This window comes from Neurospora hispaniola, assembly GCF_033458365.1.
Source record: "Neurospora hispaniola strain FGSC 10403 chromosome Unknown B0T23scaffold_3, whole genome shotgun sequence".
In the NCBI taxonomy this organism is placed as follows: Eukaryota; Fungi; Ascomycota; class Sordariomycetes; order Sordariales; family Sordariaceae; genus Neurospora; species Neurospora hispaniola.
In genome coordinates, this window is record NW_026944408.1 from 1,230,633 (window position 1) to 1,254,294 (window position 23,662).

General features: G+C 52.6%; 8 protein-coding genes across 8 annotated transcripts; 6 read left to right on the forward strand and 2 right to left on the reverse strand.

Moving 5' to 3' along the window:
- Positions 1 to 198: 198 nt before the first annotated feature.
- B0T23DRAFT_106879 (uncharacterized protein) lies at positions 199 to 1,650 on the reverse strand. The gene is made up of 3 exons (XM_062831793.1): positions 1,371 to 1,650; positions 1,084 to 1,295; positions 199 to 1,022 (listed from the first exon to the last, which is right to left on the reverse strand). The coding sequence occupies exons 1-3, from the start codon at positions 1,446 to 1,448 to the stop codon at positions 494 to 496; spliced, it is 819 nt and encodes a 272-aa protein (XP_062693790.1). The 5' UTR covers positions 1,449 to 1,650; the 3' UTR covers positions 199 to 493.
- A 1,666-nt stretch (positions 1,651 to 3,316) lies between these two features.
- Positions 3,317 to 6,112, forward strand: B0T23DRAFT_403343 (uncharacterized protein; the record flags this gene model as incomplete). The annotated part of the gene is made up of 2 exons (XM_062838773.1): positions 3,317 to 3,347; positions 3,420 to 6,112. 2 exons carry the CDS (start codon positions 3,317 to 3,319, stop codon positions 6,110 to 6,112), a joined length of 2,724 nt encoding a protein of 907 aa, XP_062693791.1.
- A 779-nt stretch (positions 6,113 to 6,891) lies between these two features.
- Positions 6,892 to 9,572, forward strand: B0T23DRAFT_411493 (actin-like ATPase domain-containing protein). Its single transcript, XM_062839446.1, has 3 exons — positions 6,892 to 7,327; positions 7,405 to 7,859; positions 7,954 to 9,572. The coding sequence occupies exons 1-3, from the start codon at positions 7,273 to 7,275 to the stop codon at positions 9,214 to 9,216; spliced, it is 1,773 nt and encodes a 590-aa protein (XP_062693792.1). The 5' UTR covers positions 6,892 to 7,272; the 3' UTR covers positions 9,217 to 9,572.
- A 412-nt stretch (positions 9,573 to 9,984) lies between these two features.
- B0T23DRAFT_106923 (Alpha/Beta hydrolase protein) lies at positions 9,985 to 11,863 on the forward strand. The gene is made up of 5 exons (XM_062831794.1): positions 9,985 to 10,102; positions 10,166 to 10,385; positions 10,488 to 10,735; positions 10,790 to 10,862; positions 10,920 to 11,863. Exons 1-5 carry the CDS (start codon positions 10,097 to 10,099, stop codon positions 11,678 to 11,680), a joined length of 1,308 nt encoding a protein of 435 aa, XP_062693793.1. The 5' UTR covers positions 9,985 to 10,096; the 3' UTR covers positions 11,681 to 11,863.
- Positions 11,864 to 12,555: 692 nt separating this feature from the next.
- Positions 12,556 to 13,783, reverse strand: B0T23DRAFT_376417 (uncharacterized protein; the record flags this gene model as incomplete). The annotated part of the gene is made up of 2 exons (XM_062836952.1): positions 13,469 to 13,783; positions 12,556 to 12,708 (listed from the first exon to the last, which is right to left on the reverse strand). Coding segments are annotated over exons 1-2 (331 nt in total), but the record flags the coding sequence as incomplete, so codon positions are not given.
- Positions 13,784 to 13,809: 26 nt separating this feature from the next.
- On the forward strand, positions 13,810 to 15,451 carry B0T23DRAFT_106967 (uncharacterized protein). Its single transcript, XM_062831795.1, has one exon. It carries the CDS (start codon positions 13,863 to 13,865, stop codon positions 15,051 to 15,053), a length of 1,191 nt encoding a protein of 396 aa, XP_062693795.1. The 5' UTR covers positions 13,810 to 13,862; the 3' UTR covers positions 15,054 to 15,451.
- A 1,100-nt stretch (positions 15,452 to 16,551) lies between these two features.
- Positions 16,552 to 19,430, forward strand: B0T23DRAFT_439770 (uncharacterized protein; the record flags this gene model as incomplete). Its single annotated transcript, XM_062840706.1, has 5 exons — positions 16,552 to 17,722; positions 17,841 to 17,966; positions 18,024 to 18,617; positions 18,727 to 18,855; positions 18,923 to 19,430. The coding sequence occupies 5 exons, from the start codon at positions 16,552 to 16,554 to the stop codon at positions 19,060 to 19,062; spliced, it is 2,160 nt and encodes a 719-aa protein (XP_062693796.1). The 3' UTR covers positions 19,063 to 19,430.
- A 1,604-nt stretch (positions 19,431 to 21,034) lies between these two features.
- B0T23DRAFT_107044 (amino acid transporter) lies at positions 21,035 to 23,318 on the forward strand (the record flags this gene model as incomplete). Its single annotated transcript, XM_062831796.1, has 5 exons — positions 21,035 to 21,320; positions 21,517 to 21,670; positions 21,772 to 22,366; positions 22,432 to 22,533; positions 22,587 to 23,318. Coding segments are annotated over exons 1-5 (1,755 nt in total), but the record flags the coding sequence as incomplete, so codon positions are not given.
- Between the last annotated feature and the right edge of the window lie 344 nt (positions 23,319 to 23,662).

Consider the following 23,662-nt stretch of genomic DNA (forward strand, 5'->3'; position numbering starts at 1 on the left):
TGCCACTGACGAACACCTTGAACTTGTCTTTGTTGTATGATCGGCTTCAGGCGTCGAGCTGAGATCGGTCCGATGAGTCCGCATCTTTCAACGTGTCACATTCGCATCAGGAGCAATAGCCCAGATCGGGGAGTTTGTCTGAGACCCTTAAGAAGGGGTTGCTAGACAGTCCACTGCTAACTTTGTCATGAAAATGAACGGGGGTGCGAAGCTTATAATCATTAATTGTTGTACAAGGGGCATTATGTAAGTGACATAGAAAAACAAAAACGAGACTCCTAGGTAGGTGTGCCTTCAAGCGCCTTGCTTGCTTTCATAGTTCCGTCTTTTGCGTTTTTCACAACTGAATTCGTGCCGTCATTGTTCATTCATTATTCAGCATCCGACCTCACCAGGTCTTCCATGTCGGAGCTCCGAAGCTCGAACCTCTCCACATCGCACACGTCAAGTGTCGAGACCGCGATCGGCTCGTGTTGGACCCACCAAAACCACTTTATCTCCGGCCTTGACTTCGGGAATCCCTTGTAGACCCACCCCGGCCGTCACCCCGACCGCCGTGGCTATCCCGCAGCTCCCGCTCCGGTCGAGCTTCCACAATCCCGGACTCCAAGTCTGGTTCTGCTGTTCTTCCACCACCGCGGTTCCAGCCCCATCCCCGGCCGTGCGTTGTTTTCGGTGCAGAAGTTGACTGAGCCGGTCGAGTTGAGGGCTGGAGAACCCCATTACCAGTTCCATTTCCTAACAAGTGAATGGTCTCGCCGGTCTCCGGATCAGAGACTTTTCCGTTCCTGACCGCATCAGCCTTCGCCATCAAGTACACGTGGAGTAGCCAGGCATTGCGTGTATTCGCTCGGTAGACCGCATCGATGATGTCGCCAACGATGGGAATCAGACCGATCGCAAAGTCGAACATGATGTTGGATATCATTTTCGCGTAAAGGGTTGCTGGTAGACCACCGTCAATCTTGGAAGCCTTCTTTACCAACCACAGGGCCATGAGAGCATCCGCAAAATCACCGATGCTGGGGAAAATGGTGTCAGCTACACGGCACATCAGAAGTAGGTGGGTCGCGAATCACTTACATAGGAATCAAACCAATAAAGAAGGACCAGCCAAACCGGACGGGAACGCAGCAGCACTTGAAGCCCATGTCCCATTTATATGCTCTCTTCCGCACCGTTTTCAGGATCGCCTGGTCGTTTGATGACAGCTCAACCGGAATTGGTCGCTCCTGAGTCCTGTACTTGACGATTTGACCATTCTTGTATACCGGGACTCGTTCCTCGTATGGATTCTATCAAGTTGCAGTGTCAGTGAAATGTGTGCAAGGGTTGCCGCTCATACATGGAATCCCTGCTCCAAGACTTACGTCAGAGTTTGGCTTGATCTTGTCGGTGTCGAGACTCTTGAGGGCTCTCTTGCCCAATATCGATATGAGGACGTTCATAGTAAATGTCCACTCTGTTCAAGGCGCAGAGGGAGCAGCTGACTTCGACTTGGAAAGGACTGAACCCGTTTGTTTTTGAAGGCCAACTGCGCCAGGGGAACCTTTTTATCGAGTTCGAACCCTTGTTCTATAAAAGCCTTTGACGCTATCCTTTGGCTTTGGTGGGTGGATTGGTCAGGGCGCCTTCTTTGTCGGTTTCACGTCTGGCGCTTGGGGTCGCAACGAATGCCGCTTGAGACACCACAATGCGACTCGAACTTTGGTGAGAAAAGTATCGACACTTGAGGTTCAAAATGTAAAGTTAAGTACGATGCAGTTATCGTGGGCGGCTCTTGGCTTTATCTACCAAATGGTGTTCCACGGGCACAACCGGTCATCTGCTTCGTGAATGCATGCGCGCCTGTTTAGTTAGTGCCTATTTCCTGTTTGGACGATGACGTCCATTCCTTCACGGGACTGGAGTGAACAAGCGACACCAAAAAGACCCGACGGGAGCCCTCCCATTCTCTTCTGGAGAGTCCCTGCCCTTGGGCGAATAATGCGTGCTCCCTCCGGGCTGTGTCCTCCTGCCTCCACTTTTTCACCATCAGGATGATCATCCAGGTACCACACGAGCTGTCATCTGCCATAGGGCGGGAACTCGTGCCCAACAAGAAAAGGTTCATCCCGCCCGAATCTCAAGTGCGTTAGTTTGAAATGGCTTCGGCATCGAACGAAGTCGCCCGCCATCTTGCGCCACAGATCAATGCATTGACAGAGGATGACTGGAAACTGACCTGGAGGTCAACCGTGCCAAGTTACCTTACAGTCAATGCTGCCTTGTTTCAGTTGTTAGCTTGGTACCTGGAATGAGACACATTTTGACCCGTCCTGAACGCCGTAATGGTACTTCAACATGCATAACTGATACTCAAAAACGCATTATCGACATCTGATTTGGTACGTCAATCCTAGTAGATACGTTCATGCCCCCATTATTGAAGAAAACATAATTTGTTGTGGCAACGCCTGGACAAAGTGAGCAGAGGTCTCGAGCTAACTGACCGTCTTGGGTAGGTAACCTTGTACACTATACATAGTGGATTGTGGCTAGAGTGTCCGCTACCTACAGGTGGAGAACGGTCCGTCAGTGACGGCCAGCGCATCTACCGGCAGCCGCCCCCCTCCAGCCAATCCAAGAGCCAACCTTTGGTCGTCACTCTGTTCCTTCGCAACAAGCACAGCAAAGGCCGCTCCCTCCTTATCGTCTCAGCTGATAGGCACCGTGACAGCTCTCCCCTAGGTACCTAGGTACCTCTACCTAACCTGCACCACTAGAGGTATCACAGCACCTTAGCTCAAGGCGCGAGAAGCAACGCCCAAGCCCAATCTGCCCCTCTCATCCGACTTCGACCCTACGCTACCGACTGCGACTGAAGGCTCCGAACAACACAGGCGAGCTTGGAAGCTTCCCCTCTTCCATCCCCGCAACTACATCCTTAATTCCTCAACACCAGAGGTCTTCTCGCCAACACACCAATACCACACTACATCGTCTTGGGATCTCCGACTTCGAACGTGGACGCCATTGCGACAACATCACCACGTCACTCCTCCCACACATCGGAACCGACACTTCCCTGTTCCCCTCCAGACCGTCTACCCAACACACCATCCTCACGGGATCACCGAGACCTACCTACCCGATCATCATCCCGCACCGCACCGCACCACCTTGCTATCACCGCTGTCGCTACCGCTCGGCCCCCCGTTCAACTTCGTCCATTAGACGACGGTGTACGACGGCATAGCTTGAGCTACGCGCCTTGCCTCCTTTTCCGACAATCATATATTTGTGGATATGCTTCGAATGGTTGATACGTCCCAATATGACCGAATCGCAGCTGAAACTCGAAGACTGTCCGTCCCCTCTCTGTATCTTGGCTATCCTGCCGGGCCTCGAGGCAGTCAACAGCTAATACCTCTGCTTAGGGTTGGACGACCTCTGCGTTCGCTTCATCATCAACCTCCCCCAAGAGGATCTTAGATCTGTCGAGCGCATTTGCTTCCAAGTTGAAGAGGCACAATGGTTTTACGAAGATTTCATCCGTCCTTTGGACGACCGCTTACCCCTAATGTCCCTCCGAACCTTTTGCCTGCGCATCTTCGCCCACTGTCCGCTCCTCTCGACCTTCACCGTCGGTGAACATACGCAGGCCTTCGAAAGATTTCTTCAATACAAAACCCGAATTCCTGTCCGCGGCGCCATCATGCTGAATGAGGCCATGGACCATGCCGTTCTCGTCAAAGGCTGGAAGAAGAATGCTAATTGGAGCTTTCCGCGAGGCAAAATCAACAAGGACGAGGACGATTTGGACTGCGCTATACGTGAAGTCTATGAAGAGACCGGTTTCGATATCAGAGAAGCCGGTCTTGTTCCTAAACCGGAAGATGTCAAGTTCATCGAGATTACTATCAGAAATCAACAGTTACGGCTGTACGTGTTTCGCAACGTCCCTATGGACACAGTCTTCCAGCCCAAAACTAGGAAGGAGATCAGCAAAGTGGAGTGGTATAGGCTCTCTGATCTCCCCGCATTTCGGAAGAAAGGTAATCAGCAGCAGGATGCCGCCGCCGCCGCAGCGAATGCCAATAAGTTCTACATGGTAGCTCCGTTTTTGGGGCCGCTGAAGAAATGGGTGTCCCAGCAGAAGAAGAAGGATGCGCTCAGGGCTGGTCAGAATCCTCATCTCGCTGCTGCAGTACAGCTGGAGGAACCCCTGACCGAAGATGACATGGGCACCCAAACTGAAACGATGGGAGAGGTACCAGCAACTTCATCAAAGGACACTTTGGAGGGAGCTAACCGTGAGCTCCGACGGTTGCTGTCGGTTCAGAGTTCGACCGTGGGTCCGCAACCGCCAGCGGGCATGCACGCCGCTGCCTCGAATACGGATAAGGGCGGGGCGTTGATGGCACTCTTGAAGAAGAGGGAGGCCGAAGCGCCTCAACAGGCTCAAGCGACTCGCCATCATGTACCCCATACGCCTCTGGACCTGACTTACCAGAACCCTCCAGAGCCGGAAACTCCACATCATCACCACATTGTTCAACGCTTGCCTGTTCCTAACTTCCAGCCTCCGCCTAATTTTCCAGTTCCTCCACAGGCCAACCAGAACCCCAGTGCTGGGTATCATAACCAGCCGCAACCGCCTCTTCCAGGTTATGGCTATGGGCAAGATCAGTACATGAATGTACCACCTCCCCAAAGAAAAGAGCCTGTTCTCCTACACCCGCAGCCTCTGCCGCCGCAGGTTCAGCAGTCCATGCTTACTAGAGGGATCTTGGGAGTGGCAACACCTAACCTGCCAGACACCACGGGCCAGAGGCATCAGCAGCCTCTCCAAGCCAGTTTGAAGGCGTTCTTGACTCACAGTAGGCTGGATCCTACGCAAGGGCAGATGGCGCCGAACCTACATCCCCCTCAGCTGACGAATCAGGCAATGTCTCTTTTGAACGTCTTCAAGGGCGACAGTGTGCGTTCTGGCCATGATCGGGGCCTTGGTGTCAATACCCAGGAAAACGTCCACCCTCAAATGGCAGACCAGCCTCGACAGCAACCTCCCAGTAGTTTGCAGCATGGGCAACAGCCTAGCCCTGCCGGACAATACTATGGGCAACATGCGCCTCAGGTCACTCAACCACCTTCGGTGAATTCCGTGCCGCATCCTGGACTGGGAGGATTTCCTGCGGGTGCTGCCCCTAGGCCGATCCAGCCTGCGGACTCGCATCGAAATGCCTTGTTGGACATCTTCAAGAAAACAGGACCCGCCTCGCCATCCGGTAGCGATATGGCGCCCAAGTTACACACTGCAGGCCGGCCTGACTTGGCCACCAGGCCGGATTCTGCCAGTCAATACAATGTCGGACCACCTACTCAGAGGCCAGGTTGCACGGCAGGTGCCAGCACAGAAGCCGTTCCTACTAACGTAGAGCACACCCTACCGTATAGACCTCAGATCCTGGCCCGGCCTAAGGCTCAAGAAGCTCAGGAGCTCACGCCTGCGCAACTGCGCAGTTACGCTGTTCCCGCAAGCACTGTTTTGCAAGATCTTAAGAACCAAGTCTATTCCAACTTACCATCTGCCAAGGACCGTCTGCTCAGGCAACAGGCCGAGGCCAGGGCCAACAAGTCGCCCGTAGCCAATCTTGCCGCCACCGCAAGCCAGCCATACAACCAGGATCGGTCTCCTCAGGCCGCCCACGTTGCGCCTTCGTTTCAGCAATACCAGAACCAAGCTTCGCAAGTGCCCAATGTGCTCCAGCAATATCAACAGCGCCATGGGGGTGATAGTCCCAACCCCGAGCAGGTCAACAAGTTGCTCTCGCTTTTTGGCAAGCATCAGCCATCTCCTCCAGTGAGCTTCTCGCAGCCTTCGCCGGCGGGATCAATGGGGTCGAGGCATGTTGAGGAGAAGTTGAAGATGAAGGAGCCCGTTATGTTGGCACAGGCGAGGTCTAGGGTACCCTCGTTTGCCTCGACGAGCGGTGGGGAGCTCGCTGTTCCTCAAGGCCATGATCAGGGCAGCAGGCCCACTTCGAGTGGCGGTAGCCAAACGCCTATCTCGCCGACTGATCGCAACTTTTTGCTGTCGTACTTGAAAAGCATCCCGGGTCCTCGTTAGCGTTGAACACCGAGTATCGGGGGGGGGGGGGGGGGTGATCTATTTTCTAGCAGTGTTGTCTTGGGTTAGTGGACTGATGTAGGGGTTAGTTAGTGAAGGGAATCCTGCTATGCAGTTGTCGCAGCGCCTCTATGGATAATTATGTGGTGCAGGAGGTTAACTGTTACTGACTTGCTTAGTCGATCACTGGTGGGATGGGGATGGTCGTCCATTCACTTCTGGTTTATTTCTCTGACTCGCAAGGAAACAAGCAAGCGATCAAGTGATTCTCTCGTTAATAATGGTTGAACCAACGCTAGCGTTACTTTCATTGTAATCATAGTGTGATTGTGTATCGTGCCCGGACGACGAGTAAGACTCTTTGCATTCACCTTAAGAGATCATTCACACCGTTCACTCCCCGCTTAAGTGCTGGCAACCGTTTTGACTTGGGCCAACATTATCTCACTTCTGAAGCGAAGAGAGGATAATTACTCACAGTTTCATACAACTTTGGCCACAAAACTCTGTATTTGACAACGTGGCGATGGGTTCGAGGAAAAGCGTGCGGGAGACAATGTCCATATCATTCATCTCATGGACAATAAAAACACCAAGACGAGGTTGTCTCCTGAACGTCGACAACACCGAGAACAAACTCGCAGCTCACCCCTGAATCATCTACAACATCTGATTGGTCAGAGACTCATTCAGGCTAAATAGGAGAGCGCGCCAGTCCGCTACGGCTCGCAGCGCATCACGCGGCTTGCTGCCCCTCCACCATTCCCCTGACACAGCTAGGATACGCTGGCGTCTGGACCGCTGATGCCCCGCTATACCCGCCATGGGGATGTTCATACCGGGGTGCTATCCTTATACGTCACCCCACTGGAATGGACGTTCAAGGTTCTTCCGGATGAAGTGACGGTCGATTGCTAAACTTATTTACGACCCTCCTCGACATTTTGATCCATTGGGTTCTTGACTTTCTTTGTGACTCTTCATCTGCTCTTTCTGAACCTTTCCTGTCTTTCATCTGTACTATTTTGAGTTTTTCGAAGCCAGCGAGTTATATCCCAAAGACCTCTTGCGCAGTATCGCCATACGTGCCGTCGAGCTCTCCTCGACTGATAAAAGACTGATATCATCGACAAGCTATAATTTACACGCAGAAACACACAATGTCTGAGGGACCTCTTTACCTTGGGTTTGACTTGTCAACTCAGCAGCTAAAAGGTTGGTCTAAACACACAAGGCATGCTTCGTTCGTTCACTTACACCGAGCTCAAACTAATAACCTTCTTCTCACACAGCAATCGTAATCCAGTCCGACCTCTCCGTTGTTTCCTCCGCCAAGGTCGACTTTGACGGCGACTTCGGCGCCAAATATGGCATCAAGAAGGGTGTCCAAGTGAATGAGGTCGATGGTGAGGTTTTTGCGCCCGTTGCCATGTGGCTTGAGGCCCTCGACCTCGTCCTCCAACGCCTTCAGGAGGCCAAGACCCCTCTCAACCGCATCCGCGGTATCAGTGGCTCTTGCCAGCAACATGGCAGTGTATACTGGAGCCGAGAGGCTGAAAAGCTTCTCGCAGAGCTACAAGCGGATAAGCAGAGGGGGGATTTGGTGGATCAGTTGAAGGGAGCCTTCTCCCATCCTTATGCGCCCAACTGGCAGGACCACAGCACGCAGGCTGAGTGTGATAAGTTTGATGAGGCTCTTGGGACAGCGGAGAGGTTGGCCCACGCTACGGGAAGTGCGGCACATCATGTGAGTTGTTTACTTCCCCGTTCTCTCAATTTTTGAGATGAAGGTAAACAGACCAATGGACCGACCGGAAAGACTGACAAGAGCACCACACAAGCGCTTCACTGGCCCTCAAATAATGCGCCTCCGCCGCAAGCTCCCCGGCATGTACGCCTCCACCTCGCGCATCTCCCTTGTCTCTTCCTTCCTCGCCTCTCTCTTCATCGGCTCCGTGGCGCCCATGGACATCTCCGACGTCTGCGGCATGAATCTCTGGGACATTCCCAGCAACACTTGGTCCGAGACTCTCCTCGCCCTGGCCGCCGGTGGCTCTGCCGAAGGCGCCGCCGACCTCAAGGCCAAGCTAGGCAAAGTCCGTCTCGACGGCGGCGGCAGCATGGGCAAGATCAGTCCTTACTTCGTTGGCAAGTACGGCTTCTCCCCGGACTGCGAGATCGCGCCCTTCACTGGCGACAACCCGGCCACGATCCTCGCCCTCCCGCTCCGCCCGCTCGACGCTATTGTGTCGCTAGGAACCTCCACCACTTTCCTGATGATCACGCCCGTCTACAAGCCTGACCCATCTTACCACCTCTTCAACCATCCGACCACCCCGGGCCAGTACATGTTCATGCTCTGCTACAAGAACGGCGGTCTGGCCCGCGAGAAGGTCCGGGACTCTCTTCCCGCTCCATCCAACAGCTCCGCAGACCCCTGGGAGACCTTCAACCAACACGCCCTCTCCACCCCTCCGTTGGACGTCTCCTCACCAGAAACCGACAAAGCCAAACTGGGCCTTTACTTCTACCTCCCCGAAATCGTCCCCAACATCTCGGCCGGTACGTGGCGGTACGAGTGCTCCGCCACCGACGGCTCCGATCTCCAACCAGTCAGCCAGCCTTGGCCCGTGGAAAAGGATGCGCGCATCATCGTCGAGTCGCAAGCCCTTTCCATGCGTCTGCGCTCTCAGAACCTTGTTTCCACGCCCCCTTCCACTCCCTCCGGAACGTCGTCGTCGTCCTCTTCTTCGACACTACCGGCCCAACCCCGCCGCATCTATCTCGTCGGAGGCGGCTCTCTGAACCCGGCCATTGCGCGCATCATGGGCGACGTGCTAGGCGGCGTGGACGGGGTGTACAAGCTCGACGTGGGCGGTAATGCGTGTGCACTGGGAGGAGCGTATAAAGCCGTTTGGGCGTTTGAGAGGAAGGATGAGACGGAGACGTTTGATGAGCTGATTGGCAAGAGGTGGAAGGAGGAAGGGGCGATACGGAAGGTGGATGAGGGATACAAGAGGGGGGTGTTTGAAGGGTATGGGAATGTGTTGGGGGCGTTTGGGGAGATGGAAGGGAAGGTTTTGGAGGTGGCGAGGAATAAGTAAGGGGGGTATACTAAGTATGGTACTGATGGTTTAGATGGGGTGGGATGGCCGAAATCTGTCGTCTGTAACTGTGAGATGAAAATGGCTTAGACAAGAGGTTCTAGAGGTTGTAGAGGACTCGGATTGCGCTCTTCACTTTGCACGATCCTTTAGATCTTGTCAAAATATCCATTACCTCTAGAAGAATAGGCATTTATACTTGGACTCAGCTCGAAGGCGTCCAATAACTCTATGCTTCTGTTCTTCACTTGCCAGAGAAGAGTGGTTGTGATGATCATCATATACCAAACATCCCTAGCCGAGCTCCCGGGGCTAAAGTGGCTGCTTTTGTTTACATTACCCCTGAATCTAACGCTAACGACTGAACGCTGCTGGTACTGGAATGGCCAAAAGTAAAACAGAGGTCACAAATTATCCTTACCAAAAAGCGTTGGATACCTAACAATACCTATAACTGCAGGAGGACGTTCTGACAAGGAAGCCTTCTGATCATGATCTCGAAGAGGTCAGAGATAATTTCCCGGTTCTTGGGAGCAGAGTTCTGAAAGACTACCTACCTGACTGGAACGGACGACCTAACACGGTGGTTACTTCCCCGATACAAACTGTTAGTGTTGGCTACGTAATCGTATGCTGCAGGCCGCACTTTCCTATCAGATATCATCTCGATCATCTAGAAGAACCGAAACGACAAACGACCACTTGGGGATCGCCAAGCACTTGGGAGAAGTGGAAGGTACCGACGACTATACTAGGTAGCCTGATTATCTTCGACGTCACCTCATTTTCAAACGCGCCCGCCACCACCGAACCCGACCTTACTCCTCTACTCACAATTTTGATCCAAACAACAATGTGATAGAAAAAAGTTATTGCTGAGATGTTGGTAAGTTCTCTAGTCACATTTTGCAAGGGATGAATTACGATGTGCTAACCGATCACTGTGTAGCGCACCACTTTTGGAGGAATCCGCAACCTAATCGGGCGTCTCGTCCACGGCATGCCCGGGCACCGCCGGACTCGCGACAACGGCGGCGGCGGCATGATCCTCGGACCAGTATCCTACCTCGACTGTATCGTCTTTTGCATCTTCCTTGCTCCACAGCTTATTTGGAATGTCGGTCTGCTACCGACCATCAAGTGCATGCTGGAAGCGCTCCCGTTTGTTTGTACGTTCTCCACCTTTTGCCTTTCTTACACGTATAACGAACAGTGAATTGTCAGTAATCTGGGTGTGTGTTAAGCTGCTAACAGCGGATGTGGCTACGCAGTGTGCAAAATCCCTATCCAGTTCATCTATGAAAGATGGCTCAGCTCTTCTGACAAGTCACCGTTTGTTCGGATGGCGTCGCCGTTTGAGGACTTTGTCATCAGATGTGTGCGGTACGCCTTTGCGAATATCCCGCCGAAGATTGGACGGGTGTTTTTCTCCAAGCGGGTGGCGCTGCCGTTTTTGAAGTTCCGCATGTTAAGACATGGGTATTTGAGGAGTCCTATGCATTGGAGGGAACATGTCACCGTAAGTGCGATGCTGTTTGATGAGGTCGTGGATTGCGCTGACGAGGGAGAATAGGCGAATTTTAGAGGCATATGGGTCATAAAAGATCCGCTGGCGACGCCGGACTTTGTTTTGTATTATGCCCACGGTAAGCCGAACAATCTTTCGGGTCTATATAGAATACACTTGGCTGATTTATGGATAGGTGGCGGTTTCTCAATGGGCTCGGCCTACTTCTACCTTGAGTTTCTTCTGAGCTGGGCATCGTTGTTGTCTTCGTCCGGGTTTAAGAACCCCGCCATCTTCGCGCTGGACTATACGCTCGTTCCTGATGCTTCATACCCTACTCAAATCCAAGAGGCGATCGAGGGATACAGATACGTTCTCAAGGTGGCACGCGACCCAGCCATCGTATGCGTCAGCGGTGACTCAGCAGGCGCAACACTAATTTTGAGCCTCTTGCTGCATCTCAGCTGCAAGGACGCCAGCGCAAAGAGGTATGGAGTGGGCCTGCCAATGCCAGGTCTGGCCGTCTTGATCTCACCATGGACGACTCTTGTATCCTCACGACACACCAACACGACAAGCGATTATCTAAACGCCGAGCAGCTGAGTACGTACGGAAAGCAGTTCGCCGGCAACAAAATCAAGTGGAGTGATCCGCTGGTATCACCGGGATGCTGCCATGACGCGGCGTGGTGGAGGCGGGCAAGCCCGTCGAATGGTATCTTTATTACATACGGGGAGGAGGAGGTACTCTCACCTGAGATACATGATCTGATCGCGAGGCTCAACGAAGCAGGCTTGCGGGTTGGGAGCGAAGTTGAGCCAGGCGGCATCCACGCGTGGCCGGTGGCATCGCTGTTCCTCTCAACTGCCCGCGAAAAGAGGTTGAAGGGGGTGAATGGCCTAACGATGGAGATTAGAAAACGGCTCTCTACTTCGGATGCGGCGAAACCAAGGTGAAGGCAAGTAGATGTTAATTTGTCAGATTAGATCAAGTTTTTGTTTGCCGTCATCGACATGCGGCGAAGATGACCCCTCAGTCCTGGTTCGGGCTCGGTTTCTTCAACGCCGTGTTCTTGGTCTCTGGAAAATCAAGGTGCTCTTGAGTATCATCATGCAACTGAGAGGCATGTGTTCAGCCCATATGTGCGCCGGTGCAGACATGTTCGAGATTGTGCTGCTGCTGAGATCTTACATTTTGCATACTTAGTCTAGTAGCTCCGTAAACAAAGCGAAGTTGGTCATGATGCCCTTTATGAATCGCGTGATGTCGAAGCGAGGTTACAGATCCGTTCATTGTAGTGAAAGGCAGCGTCCATGATCAACTCATCCAATCCCAAATGCTGAAATGAGAAACGACCGGGTGCCAGCCTCATAATACATGAACAACCGGGTCGTGTAGCTGTATACCTCTCTGGAAAAGGTTGGGGTTGCTGGGTTTGATGTTGTCAAGGCGAAGAGGGCGACGGGAATTGACGAAAAGTAAAAAAAGGACTGGAAGACGTGCGATGCAACAGAAATGGAGCTGAACTCCCTGTGCCTAAAACGCACAGATGATTGGAAAGAGTGACCGAGACTTTCGTTGTGAACTTGGAAAATCGAAGATCGTGCGCCGCACTAGTACACAGTACTTATACACTTACGCTAGAGAAGTTGAGAGGCGCTTGAGGCGGTGCGACCCACAGAGCACTTTATGTTGACCAATCAATGATTAGAATGAGCTAACCATAAAGCCCCCTGTAATCAACCATGCCAAGGACAGGAGCAGGCCATGGCGTGCATATAAACGGGCAGGTCTCTCCGCCGTAGAGAGAGCGTCATGGTCAAGTGAAGTTCCGCTTTCAGCTGACAGCACCTCACCTCAAACCCTTCACCTTACAAGTTGCCAACCTCCAACCCTGAGACTTACATACCTCAGCTCGAGCCTTGAATAACCGGCCTGTGTTGCCAGTCATCCGACAACACGGATTCGATTTTCGCTTCATACGGTCAGCATCCCCATTCTCTCTTTCATCTTCCGGTCTATTACCAGTGTTTTTGTCGTCATCACCTACACCACACTCTACGAGTCGACTTTTACCCCGCTCACTCCCCCTTTGCCCCCATCCGTTCCCAAGTCTACCAAGAGGTACCCGCTGCGGTTCGATGTACCGGACTGGTACCTGAAAGGGCCGAGAGCTCGTGGATGCTCTCCACCTTCAACGACGGGACTGGGCCCATTCTCGCTCGTGGTTATGTTGCGACCTCCAGACAGCAGGGCAGCACAACGGACGGCAAAGACTCTATCTACCAGCCTTGCTATCCTTTGTCAGAAGAAGCCCAAGTTACCAGTTCCTCCTAACATGCCTGTCTGTTGTTCTCGTACGAGGTTGTACCACGATGCACTTTTCTAGTCTGTCTGGTACATGCCCGCTGTGAGGCCATCTCTGGTCTTCGCTTCCACGAACAAGCCTTCTTCCGTCCGTTCATCGCCCTAGCTCTTCTCATTCAAATCTTCTTGACTACATTGCAGCATTTTCGATGCCATGTGGAAAACTGGAGAGTGGTCATGTTCTTTCAAAGCTGCATATAGCCCCGCATCATCTCAGTCAGCCAAACACTCCGAGTCCCCCTTCAGGCTCCCGTCGATCATCCCATCCAATCCTCTCAAGTGGAGGTTTCGCCATTGTTTCGATCCACCCTACCGCCACGAAATCCATGAGTTCACAAACAACGGCATGAGATTAACTTTTGATGACTGCTTTATAGATCCAGCCAAAGATTTGTTGGCATTATCAACCAGCTGTTGTTTGCTCCATCTTCGGATTGAGTGAAGGCGTCCACACCCAAGAGGTTCTCCTGCCCCACCAGTACTCGCAAGGTACTTACAACAAAGGGAGGAAGGCGCTCGGGGTACGAAAATAAGAGCAAGACAGAAGGGGAGGTACGAACCAACCAAAGTGCCCATTCCATTGTTATAAGTCGCGACGAGGGACGGCGGCACGGCACGAAGGCAGTGTGATTCACTTTCCCATTCACTCTACGTTCCCTTCACAGAAGCTACCCAGCCAGTCGTCTAAGGGCTTTTTTTTTTTTTTTTTTTTTTTTTTTTTTTGTGCTTTATTCGAACGAACGCAACCACACAATCACAATCAGCCAAATCATGTCGGGCATTGGCGCCTCGAGCTACGCACCCAGGTCTCCAGACCTTTCATCTTTATATAGCTCCGCCGGCCCCACCCACCAACACTTGCAGACCCATGCCGAAGCCCTTCAAGTACCAGGCCCCAAACCGCTATCACAGCAAACACTTTTTTCTCCGCAACACCACCACCACCACTTACAAGCGCAGTCGCAACCACACCTCCAACCTCTGCCCACCACCACCACCGCAACACAACCCTTTGGCCTTTCAACGAACACGTATCAAGACCATCGCGCTTCGCAATATTGGCAAAACCCGTCGCAGTATCTCCCACCACGCTCTCAGCCCGACAACAGCTTCTCGACGAACCACTATTCGCAGCCGCAGCAATCCGAGCGCCCGCCTCGCATCCCCTTCACAAATAACCACGCGACAGGGGTTTGGAACGCGCAACAGCAAGCTTCGCAACGTGATCTGCATCAATTGCAGAATCAACACCAGTACAAATACAACCAGCAGCAACCGCAGCAACCTCTACAACAACAGGCTTATCCGCAGCTGTTCTCACCTACGCAACCGCAGGAGCATCAACAGCAGCAGCGCTTGACGCGATCGCAGGCGCAACGGCCCCTCCAGCCTCTTCCTTCGCATACTTCCAATCCCAACCCGCCACCGGCCCCCGAACAGACCAATATTCAAGCTGCGTCATCCGTAGCGGCGCAGACCACCAATACGATGCCACCCAAGCGGGCCGTCGCGCAAGCTGCGCAGCAACCCCAACCTTCTCCGATCCAGCCCTCGCTCGTAAAGACCAAGTTCCCAACGGCGCGCATTAAGCGCATCATGCAGGCAGACGAAGAGGTTGGCAAGGTGGCACAACAGACGCCGATCGCAGTGGGCAAGGCACTCGAGCTGTTCATGGTACAATTGGTGACAAAAAGCGCAGACATCGCGCGTGAGCGTAACTCGAAACGCGTATCGGCACAGATGCTCAAGCAGGTGGTGGAGTCAGACGACCAGTGGGATTTCCTACGAGAAATTACCAGCAAGATAGAGAACGATGACAAGGAGAAGCCAGCAGCCTCCGCGAGCGGCAGAGGCCGAACAAAGGCAGAGAGCGAGAGCGAGGAAGAAGCCCCGCCAGAAAAGAAAGGCAGAGGAGGAGCCGGGCGAGGAGGAGGGAGGGGAAGGAAGAAGTCTACCGCCTAGAAAGCCATGAATCACAGAAGAGCCAAGTTATTATGCTCGAGGTTTAGGCCAAAACACGATTGAACGAATGGAACGATGGCGTTTCGGTAAACTGGGTCACAAATGAGCATATGTTTTTTTTGGCGTTCTCAACATGGAAGCAAGTGGCTGGAAAATGTCAACTCCTGCAAAGAACAAGTCATAACCCATGTGCAGAAGTCCCGTTATCAGATTGGCATGGCATGGTGTTCGGTTTGGTTGGTCAGCCGAGGCTTCGGTGTTTGGGTGAACTGGACTGGTTTGTTTGAGTTAGTTGGGTGGCCAGCATGGTGTTGCTGGTGTTGGGCAGTGGAAGGATACTCTGCTTTGCGACCAACACGCGTTGAATTTACTCTAATTTATTTCCCGGGGGAGGCATTAAAATCAAAGCTCATTCACAAGGCTTCGTGCAAGCCTTGTCTCCGCCGAAACAGGTTCACGCGTTAACCCATGACGTTCCCCTAGGGCAATAATATTGCCTCCCGGCACGTCACAAGCCACTGTGACACGACAGCGTTTTCAGCTGACCTACAGCTCAAAGGCACAGTCACGCGGCGCAGCCCAACTTGAGAAAGCCAACAGAAGGTGCAAAGGGCGAATCCATTGACTATCGAGAACATGGCTCTGTGCGAAGCGCCTTCAAGCCCTAAAAGGTGTAGTGATCCCAGCATGCGATAGCTCTCGATGATGTGTTCCAGGATGTTCGATATCTAGTGGATAATATGATGAAGGAAAACTTGAAGCGTGGCGTAGCTAAGGTAACTCGAATAACGTCGCCATGTCACGACTGTCATCCGCAAACCCAGGGGAGCCTAGAACAATATTATTTTCCGTCTACCATGATTACGAATCCTCCAACATACATACATGTGCATCACTATACTCAGAATACCGTACCTCCTTCATTCCAGTCAGACGGGATGTTCTCTTGCTAGCCACATCCGTTGACACGTTTGCCTACACCATGGGCTATCAACATGGTGAAACTCGAGCCACTCTGCGCTTTGTTCGGCAAAGTGTCTTCGACATCGACGATGGCTAAATAGTCAAGAAGCGAGGTGAGAACAAAAAGCTAAGAAAAGAACAAGCTGTAAAACCACAGGCACACGACCGGGCGACGTCCTGGTGGATTGTTGCATCTGAATGTCAGTCAGATCAAGAGATTGGATCCAATAGGTCAGCTAACCTACACTAACCTTTACACTAATCTCAATCGCTCACCCCGCGTTCCATATGCCCCTGGTTCCGGCAGCTTCCTTTCCTTCTTATCTCTGTCCTACCCATCGGGCCTTGCCTTTACATCCGTCACTGTTACCACTAACCCGGCGGGCGACTTCTTTTAAGGACACATTGGATACACCGTGTACCTAACATGTGCCTCGCGAGGTTGCCCACTGGCCATCTAACTCCTCCTCGATAACACATCGTCATGGTGGCCGGTTGAGTCGATCGACCCGAACGGCACCTGTTCAGGTTTAGGATGTCCACCCAAGGCTGTCCACCACCTGCCAGCCTTCCTCCTCTTCCCGATGAGGCCTCTGTCCCCTTCTCGTCCTTGTTCGACAACTTCGATCTAGCCACGGTCGATTCAACAGTTCAGTTTGCGAATCGAGGCATCTTCATCGCCTCGGATGGTCGTCGGTACCTCTTCCAGAGCATACCTGAGTCGGATACGCCAACCGCTTCTCCGACCAAGTCGACTGCTCCAAGTAGCATACAGCCAGTTACGAGCCCACAGTCGCCGCATGAGTTACACGGCCACAACAATGCCTCTCCCATGGGACGACAGATGTCGAACGCGAGTTCGCGATCACAGGCGTCCAGTTTCCGGACAGCGCACAGTGAGCGCTATAACGTGTCCCCTGCCGCCTTGGATCTAGTCGTCGGACCTCCGCCCGCTATCACTCAGGACGTGACCAACATGATGTCCCACCTCAACATCAACAATCACTTCAACGGTGCGGCGCCATACTTTGGAGAGTCTGACGGGGGCGTTGGACTTGCCGAGGTTCTCACGGAACGTGACACGGATCCATGGATTCCTGAAAGTCCTGTCGACAACAGGCCTGTCTCTCCCCGAACCGCTCCCAACCAACATCGCCTTGAATCTCATCACTCCCATAATCAGTCCACATATATGGGTACATCAACTCTAACGGCCGGCATGAGCACGCCTGCTCAGACCATTCATACTGGAGGCCATCAAGTCGACGGTATCAACTACGGCGGGTTTGTGACAGGGGCGAACTTTGCTTCTTCCCAAGGACCTCGTCGACAGGCACCGCCTACGGGACCAGTCCTTGAGTCCTTGATGGAATTCTCGTATCCTCAGTATCCCGCGTCACCAACGTCTCCGATCAGGCACTCTTCGATGCCGTACTCGCCTACGTCACCCGTCTTGGCGCCTGATTACGAGAAAGAGTTTGTCGATTCTGATGGTGCATATGTCTATTCGAGCTCACCTCACTCAGTAGTCCACGCGCCGTCCTCCCCACACCATGACCGCGGAAGGGGAGGTAGTGGGAGCGGAGTGTTTGTTGGAGCTGCTCAGAATAACTTGGTCAACATTGGGACTTCAACTAACCAAATTGACACCCGGACCGCAATTGTTGTGGTTCCGGAACGACATGATTCTTCTTTTTCGAGCGATAGTAGGAGCACAGGCCGAGATCACGTATTGCCCGGGGAGGATATTTTGTTCGATGGGTTCGTCTTGTCTGGTGTCCGCTTTCGAGGGATTGCTGCTAACGAAGACCTCGAAAAGGCCAGTCAAAAGTGCACCCACACTTGCGTCCTCGGCATTCGAAGATGGAGAGCTCAAGATTTTCCGCAATACGACCACAAAAGATCTGAGGTTTCATTGCAGAGTTGGCACATATTCCGAGACATTCTGGAGTAGGTTTTCACCTTTCATGCCATATATCAAAACATATGAGCTAACCCCTGTAATAGTCAAAGCAAGAAACGCCCAACTAATCCCCGTCTACGCCTACGACCCCCGCTTCCTCAACGTCATCTGCCTCCACGACAAAGAAACCGAGAAGGGCAACCCAGGCTACTTGCGGTCCTCCCCCATTCCCGGAGGCACAGGAAACGGCCACCCCAACGGCATCTACCAGTTTCCCCGTCTCGAGAACCTCTGCAATTTCCAGGCCCAACTCACCGGCGAAAAGGTGCTGCTGGACATCAGCAACGTCAAACTGATTCGCCTGAGCAAAGCGAACAACGGTGCAAACGACACTTACTCGAGCGTGCGTCTGCAAATCTGGCATGAGGATCCAGATTCCACAAGCCGAAGAAGGGGGATGCAATCGGATAAGGCGAGTTTTGTGACTGCTGGTACGGCCTTGTCGGGACCGCTTCGCGATAAGCAGGTTGCTAGTTCCAGCAAGTTGATTGTGTACTTGGGACGGCTGGGAGAGTACGTGCAGACTTTTATCACGGATGATATTGAGGTGAAGGCGGAGGGACAGACAAAGGTTAAACTGAGGCCGAGGAAGGCGGGGGTCTTTAGTAGAGAAGGGAGCAGGTGGAAGGGAATTAAAGGTTTGTCTCTTTTTCTTTTTTTCTTTTTCTCTCACATGCTCATATACGCTCTCTCAGCTATTTCCGTGGCTTGATGGGTGAGGTAACTAATGGATTATAAATCACACAGCACACATCGAGCAAAGAGGCGACTCGGAAATGGCCGGATTCAATATCGACGGCCAACCACCCAACCCAGACGAGGAATACAGTTATGATCTCTACAAGATGTTTGAGATTGAGTTTGAGAATCCACCAAGTAAGTTCTCCCCATCCCTTTCGTTCTTGATAAAGAAATTTGTTGACAACAATGGTGGTAATTCAAGGCCAAGACAGCTTCATCAGGAGATGGGGCGAAGTCATTGCCAACCGCCGACAGCAGAAAAGAGAATTAGAGAAAATTCAGGAGAAGTTGAGAGCGGAGGGAGGGTTATATGGTAAGACGGCTATGCAGATTCGGATGTGATACCAACACGCAGCTATTTGTGAGCTCTAGGGATAGCTCGTTGTCAAGACAGATTTGGAGAACAGGTTGGGATATAATCGTCTGGTAAAGATCTCTTTTGGTGGCTTTATCCCTTGCTCTCAGCCGAGGGGGTTTCGGTAAGCGGGGAGTTAGGACTGGATCGGATCGGGCTACAGGTGTATTTCTTTTTCCTGTCATGTGTACGTGTTGCGAGATACCTGGACTGGAGGATACGAGTGTGTGTTTACTTGTTATGATACCTAACCACGGATAATGAGTTCTGTACCCTACTATCGCGGCCGAGAGAAGAGACTGATGACTACGTTCAATGTTCGCTTTTTCTCACACGACTCGTGCCTAACCAGAACGGCCGCACGAATGGGAACCTCGGGACATTCTGGCTTAGCGATGGTTACCCGATTAGGAGAGTGATTTATTGGAATCATGCAGCAAGCGGAAAAATAAGCTACCCATGACCTGCATTCCTCACCTCGCCAAGATCTGGGCTCTAGGCTTAATTGGGGAAGGTGATGTATCACTCACTGTGGTCCTGTGGGAAAGATGGGGGGTTTTTCTGGGGCGAAGCTTTTGGGGGGGGCTGACGATGCTCCTGATCCCTCGGGTAGTGAAGGTACAAACTCGGAGCTGTGGTGTTCCTTACACTATACTACTGCCTGATGGTGTCGCTAACTCACTGTCAAGCACAACGCCGACGAAAACCAGTGGACGAGCACAGCGCAGTGTTTCCGCTGAGAAACCCCAGATTGCAACCATGAAGGCTTCGTTGTCTGTAACGCAGCCATTCGGGTAAGGTACAGAAAGGTAGTGTCTTGGCTACCACCACGAACGATACCAGCCCGGCTACCACACTACCTACCTCCTAGCAGGGTCCCCTCTCTCAGCTCCCACACCACACACACACACACACACACACACTTTACAAACTGCAGAGCCAGGGCATCGTCCTGCACGCCTCTTTTGTCTTCTTTCGGCGACTGGAGGGACTTGGCGCTGTGATAACGACGGTCGGTGGCAGGGCGACTGGATAGGGCGATGGGGCGGGAAAGCTGTGCTGTGAGTTATCGGCGATGGCAATCCTCTACATTACACTACACTACACTAGCCAGACGCGCCCCCTAGCCACGAGGAAGGCTTTGTTCTTTATTTTCTTCCTTTGCAACTCCCATGCTTCTTTTGGCCTGATCTCATGCGGCGTTGTGTCTGCCTCGCTCGCTAACCAACCGCCAATGAACAACACTGCTACCGCTGTGTGATGACGGTGTAGGTGACATCAACAAGGCTCTGAGCTGCAGTTATCCACTGAATGATCTAAGTGAGTGCGACTTGAAAGAGTGCAGGTTTATAGACAAACAAGAGCACAAGAAGGTATTGAAGGCAAAATTGGTAAAGGTAAGAATACTTCGTTTACCCATCTCTGCCATCCTCAATCCTCGAGTGAGATAGATCTATGTGGCATGTGTTACCCACCCCCCCTTACAACCGTCACTCCTTGAGCGTCTTCATTAACCCCATCCACCAAGATCTAGACTAGACGCCCATTACTCGATGCGTTGACCGTGGGCTACACAACGAACGTGTATCAAGGTGGTCTGTCTGAGGTTGTGAGACCTAAACCTTTTAACGCACGTTGACCTGAACTTGTCAAGTCACGCCTCACGCAGTTGTCTTTCTTCCCTTTAGGCTCACTGAATTTCTTGGTTGAGGTCCATGGGCTGAGACCTGGATAACTATCCTTCTTTCGTCCCTCGGGCTTTGTGAAGATACTCTGAAATCAGGTATTCTGGAAAAACCCACCTTATACAAGTTACTCGTCAACCAACAATCGAAGAAGAGCATCCAACGCCCATAACTCAGCCGAACTAGACTGGGCTGGACTGGACTGGAGTGGACTGCATACACAACCCCCCACAAGCGCTACGGTTGTGGTGCCTTTTGGGCTCGCTGTGTTCAGCCGCATCATCACTCAGCTCGGTTTCGGTCATCGATTTGGACATCCCGTGGGGTTCCCCCCGTTATCAACTGGAACTAAGACCGCGGGACTATCTCTAAAGTCAGTCGAGACAAGATGAACGAACCAACGATATTCGAACAACCCATCCACTCGAAGGATAAGGATCCGGAGGTGGGCGAGGATGCCATTTATATGCCCGAGTATGGGGCGAATGGGAGGGGCCCGTCGCGGGTTGGTGAGGAGGGAGAGGAGGAGGATGATTTTAGGGATTATGTGTTTCCTGAAGGTTAGTTAAACCCCTTCTAGGCTCTGCCGGATCTTCCGTCTCTCTTCCGTCTCTCTTCAACTTCTTTGCAGCCTCTCTTCAACTTTTTTTCAACCTGTTTCTTTATTCTCTCTCTCTTCACCCTTCTCTTCACCTCTCTTTTCAAGGCTCTCCCTCTCTCCACGTTTCTTCGCTTTCCATTAACACCCAATCCCAGAGCGAAAACTAGGAACATGGTCCACAGCTTTCCTCATCTTCAACCGCGTCGTCGGCGCCGGCATCTTCTCAACGCCATCCTCCATCATCCACTACACTAACAGCGTCGGCGCCACGCTTCTCTTCTGGGTGTTAGGTGGTGTGATGACCTTTTGGTGAGTTTCGTATCACCCATACTTAGCTTGCCCTACACCCTACCTATGTACTCTCACTTTAACCACTTGAAAGCTGCTAACTCATATCCTCAACCACAAAGCGGGCTAGCCGTCTACCTAGAATTCGGCACCGCCATCCCTCGTTCCGGCGGAGAGAAAGTTTACCTCGAACGCGTCTACCGCAAACCCAAATACCTAGCAACATGCATCTTCGCCGTGCAATTCATCCTCTTTGCCATCTCCACCGTCGGCTCCGTTTCTTTTTCCTCGTACCTCCTTCGCTGCGTCCTCGGCTCTCCTGACACCACCACCACCGGAGGCACTGCGCAAGAAGATGCAACCAAATACGAAGGCACGTGGCTAAATCGGGGCATCGCCGTGGCAGCTATTACCGCCGTCTGCCTCATCCACGCATTCTTACCTAGGTTGGGCATTTGGCTGTCCAATGGTTTGGGGGTGTTCAAGCTGGTGCTGTTGATTTTGGTGGTATGTACGGGGTTTGCGGCGTTAGCGGGGAATATGGAGGGAGAAAGCCCGAGAAACTTTTCGAGCTTTGATGGGCCGGGGGATGCCACGGGGAATGGAGACGATCAGACGGACGGGATGGGGAATAATGTCGCGGGCAGTGCGGCAGGGTATGCGTTGGCGTTGTTGCAGGTTTTGTATAGTTATGGGGGGTGGGAGAATGCCAATTATGTGAGTGACCCCTCGGAAGCAAGAGGTAATGGTTTGGTGAGGTAATGCTAACAACGGGTTTGTAGGTGTTGAGCGAAGTGAGGGATGCGCCGAAGACGTTGAGACTGGCGGCGCCGATTGCCATCGGGACAGTCACCGTCCTCTATGTCCTTGCGAACATTGCCTATGTGAGTATCTTCTCAAGTATCTCACGAGATCTTCCATGACTGACAACACACAGTTCGCTGCCATGACCAAAGACGAACTCTCCAAATCCGGCGTCGTCCCCACCGCCATCTTCTTCACCCGCGTCTGGGGTCCCTCGGCCTTCACCAAGCGCGTCATGCCTCTCTTCCTCGCCCTCTCCGCGCTCGGCAACGTCTTTGCGCAATCCTTCGCCATGCCCCGCGTGAAGCAGGAGCTCGCAAAGGAAGGCACTCTCCCCTTCTCGCGCTTCTGGGCGAGCGACTGGCCCGAGCAAAAGTCGCCGACGGGCGCCATTCTGTTGCATTGGATCTTCACCGTGGCCTTGATCCTCGGATCCAGCACCAAGGACGTGTACCAGTTTCTGTCAAACATTTTTACCCACTCGGGCAACTGGATCAAGGTCTTCCTTGGGGTGGGGCTGTTGTATCTCAACTTTACGCCGAGCGAGAACTGGACGACGCCGGAGAACAAGCGGTTCCATAGTTATCCCGTCCTGACGGTGTTTTGGGTAGTCGGGCTGCTGTATACCTGTGCGGCGCCGTTTATCCCGAACCAGCTGCTGACCAAGGTTCACTTTTCGGTGGTGCCGGCGCTGGGGACGGGCATGCTGGTTATCGGCGTGGTGTATTGGGTGGTTTGGGCCAAGGCGTTGCCGGCGTTTGGGTTCTCTATACAGCACGAGGTGGTGGTGTTGCCGGATGGGAGTGAGAGGGTCAAGTATAAGAGGGTGAGGCCGAGGGGAGGTAGGAGTGGTGCGAGAGGGAGGAGGAATGGGGGGAGGGGAGGGGGGAGAGGAGGAGGAGGAGGGACGACTGTTGTGTGGAGGTGATAGGGCGTGTGCACTTGTCGATGTAGAGAAGATATAACGTAGAATAGTAGATCAATGATTCGCGTCTTTGTTTCAGGAACAAGATAAAAGGGGATTTGTTTACTTTGGATGGAGTCTGTGTCCTTTTACCCCTTTTTTTTTATATTTTTTTCCCTTGGAGCAGAGCCCCTTTTTCGGATGGCGCAAGCGCCCTGGGATCGATCTACTTTTGACCGGTGGAACTAAGTGTCTGATCAACATGCCGGTGGGTTAGATCTTCGTGTTCACTTCCATGAATCCCC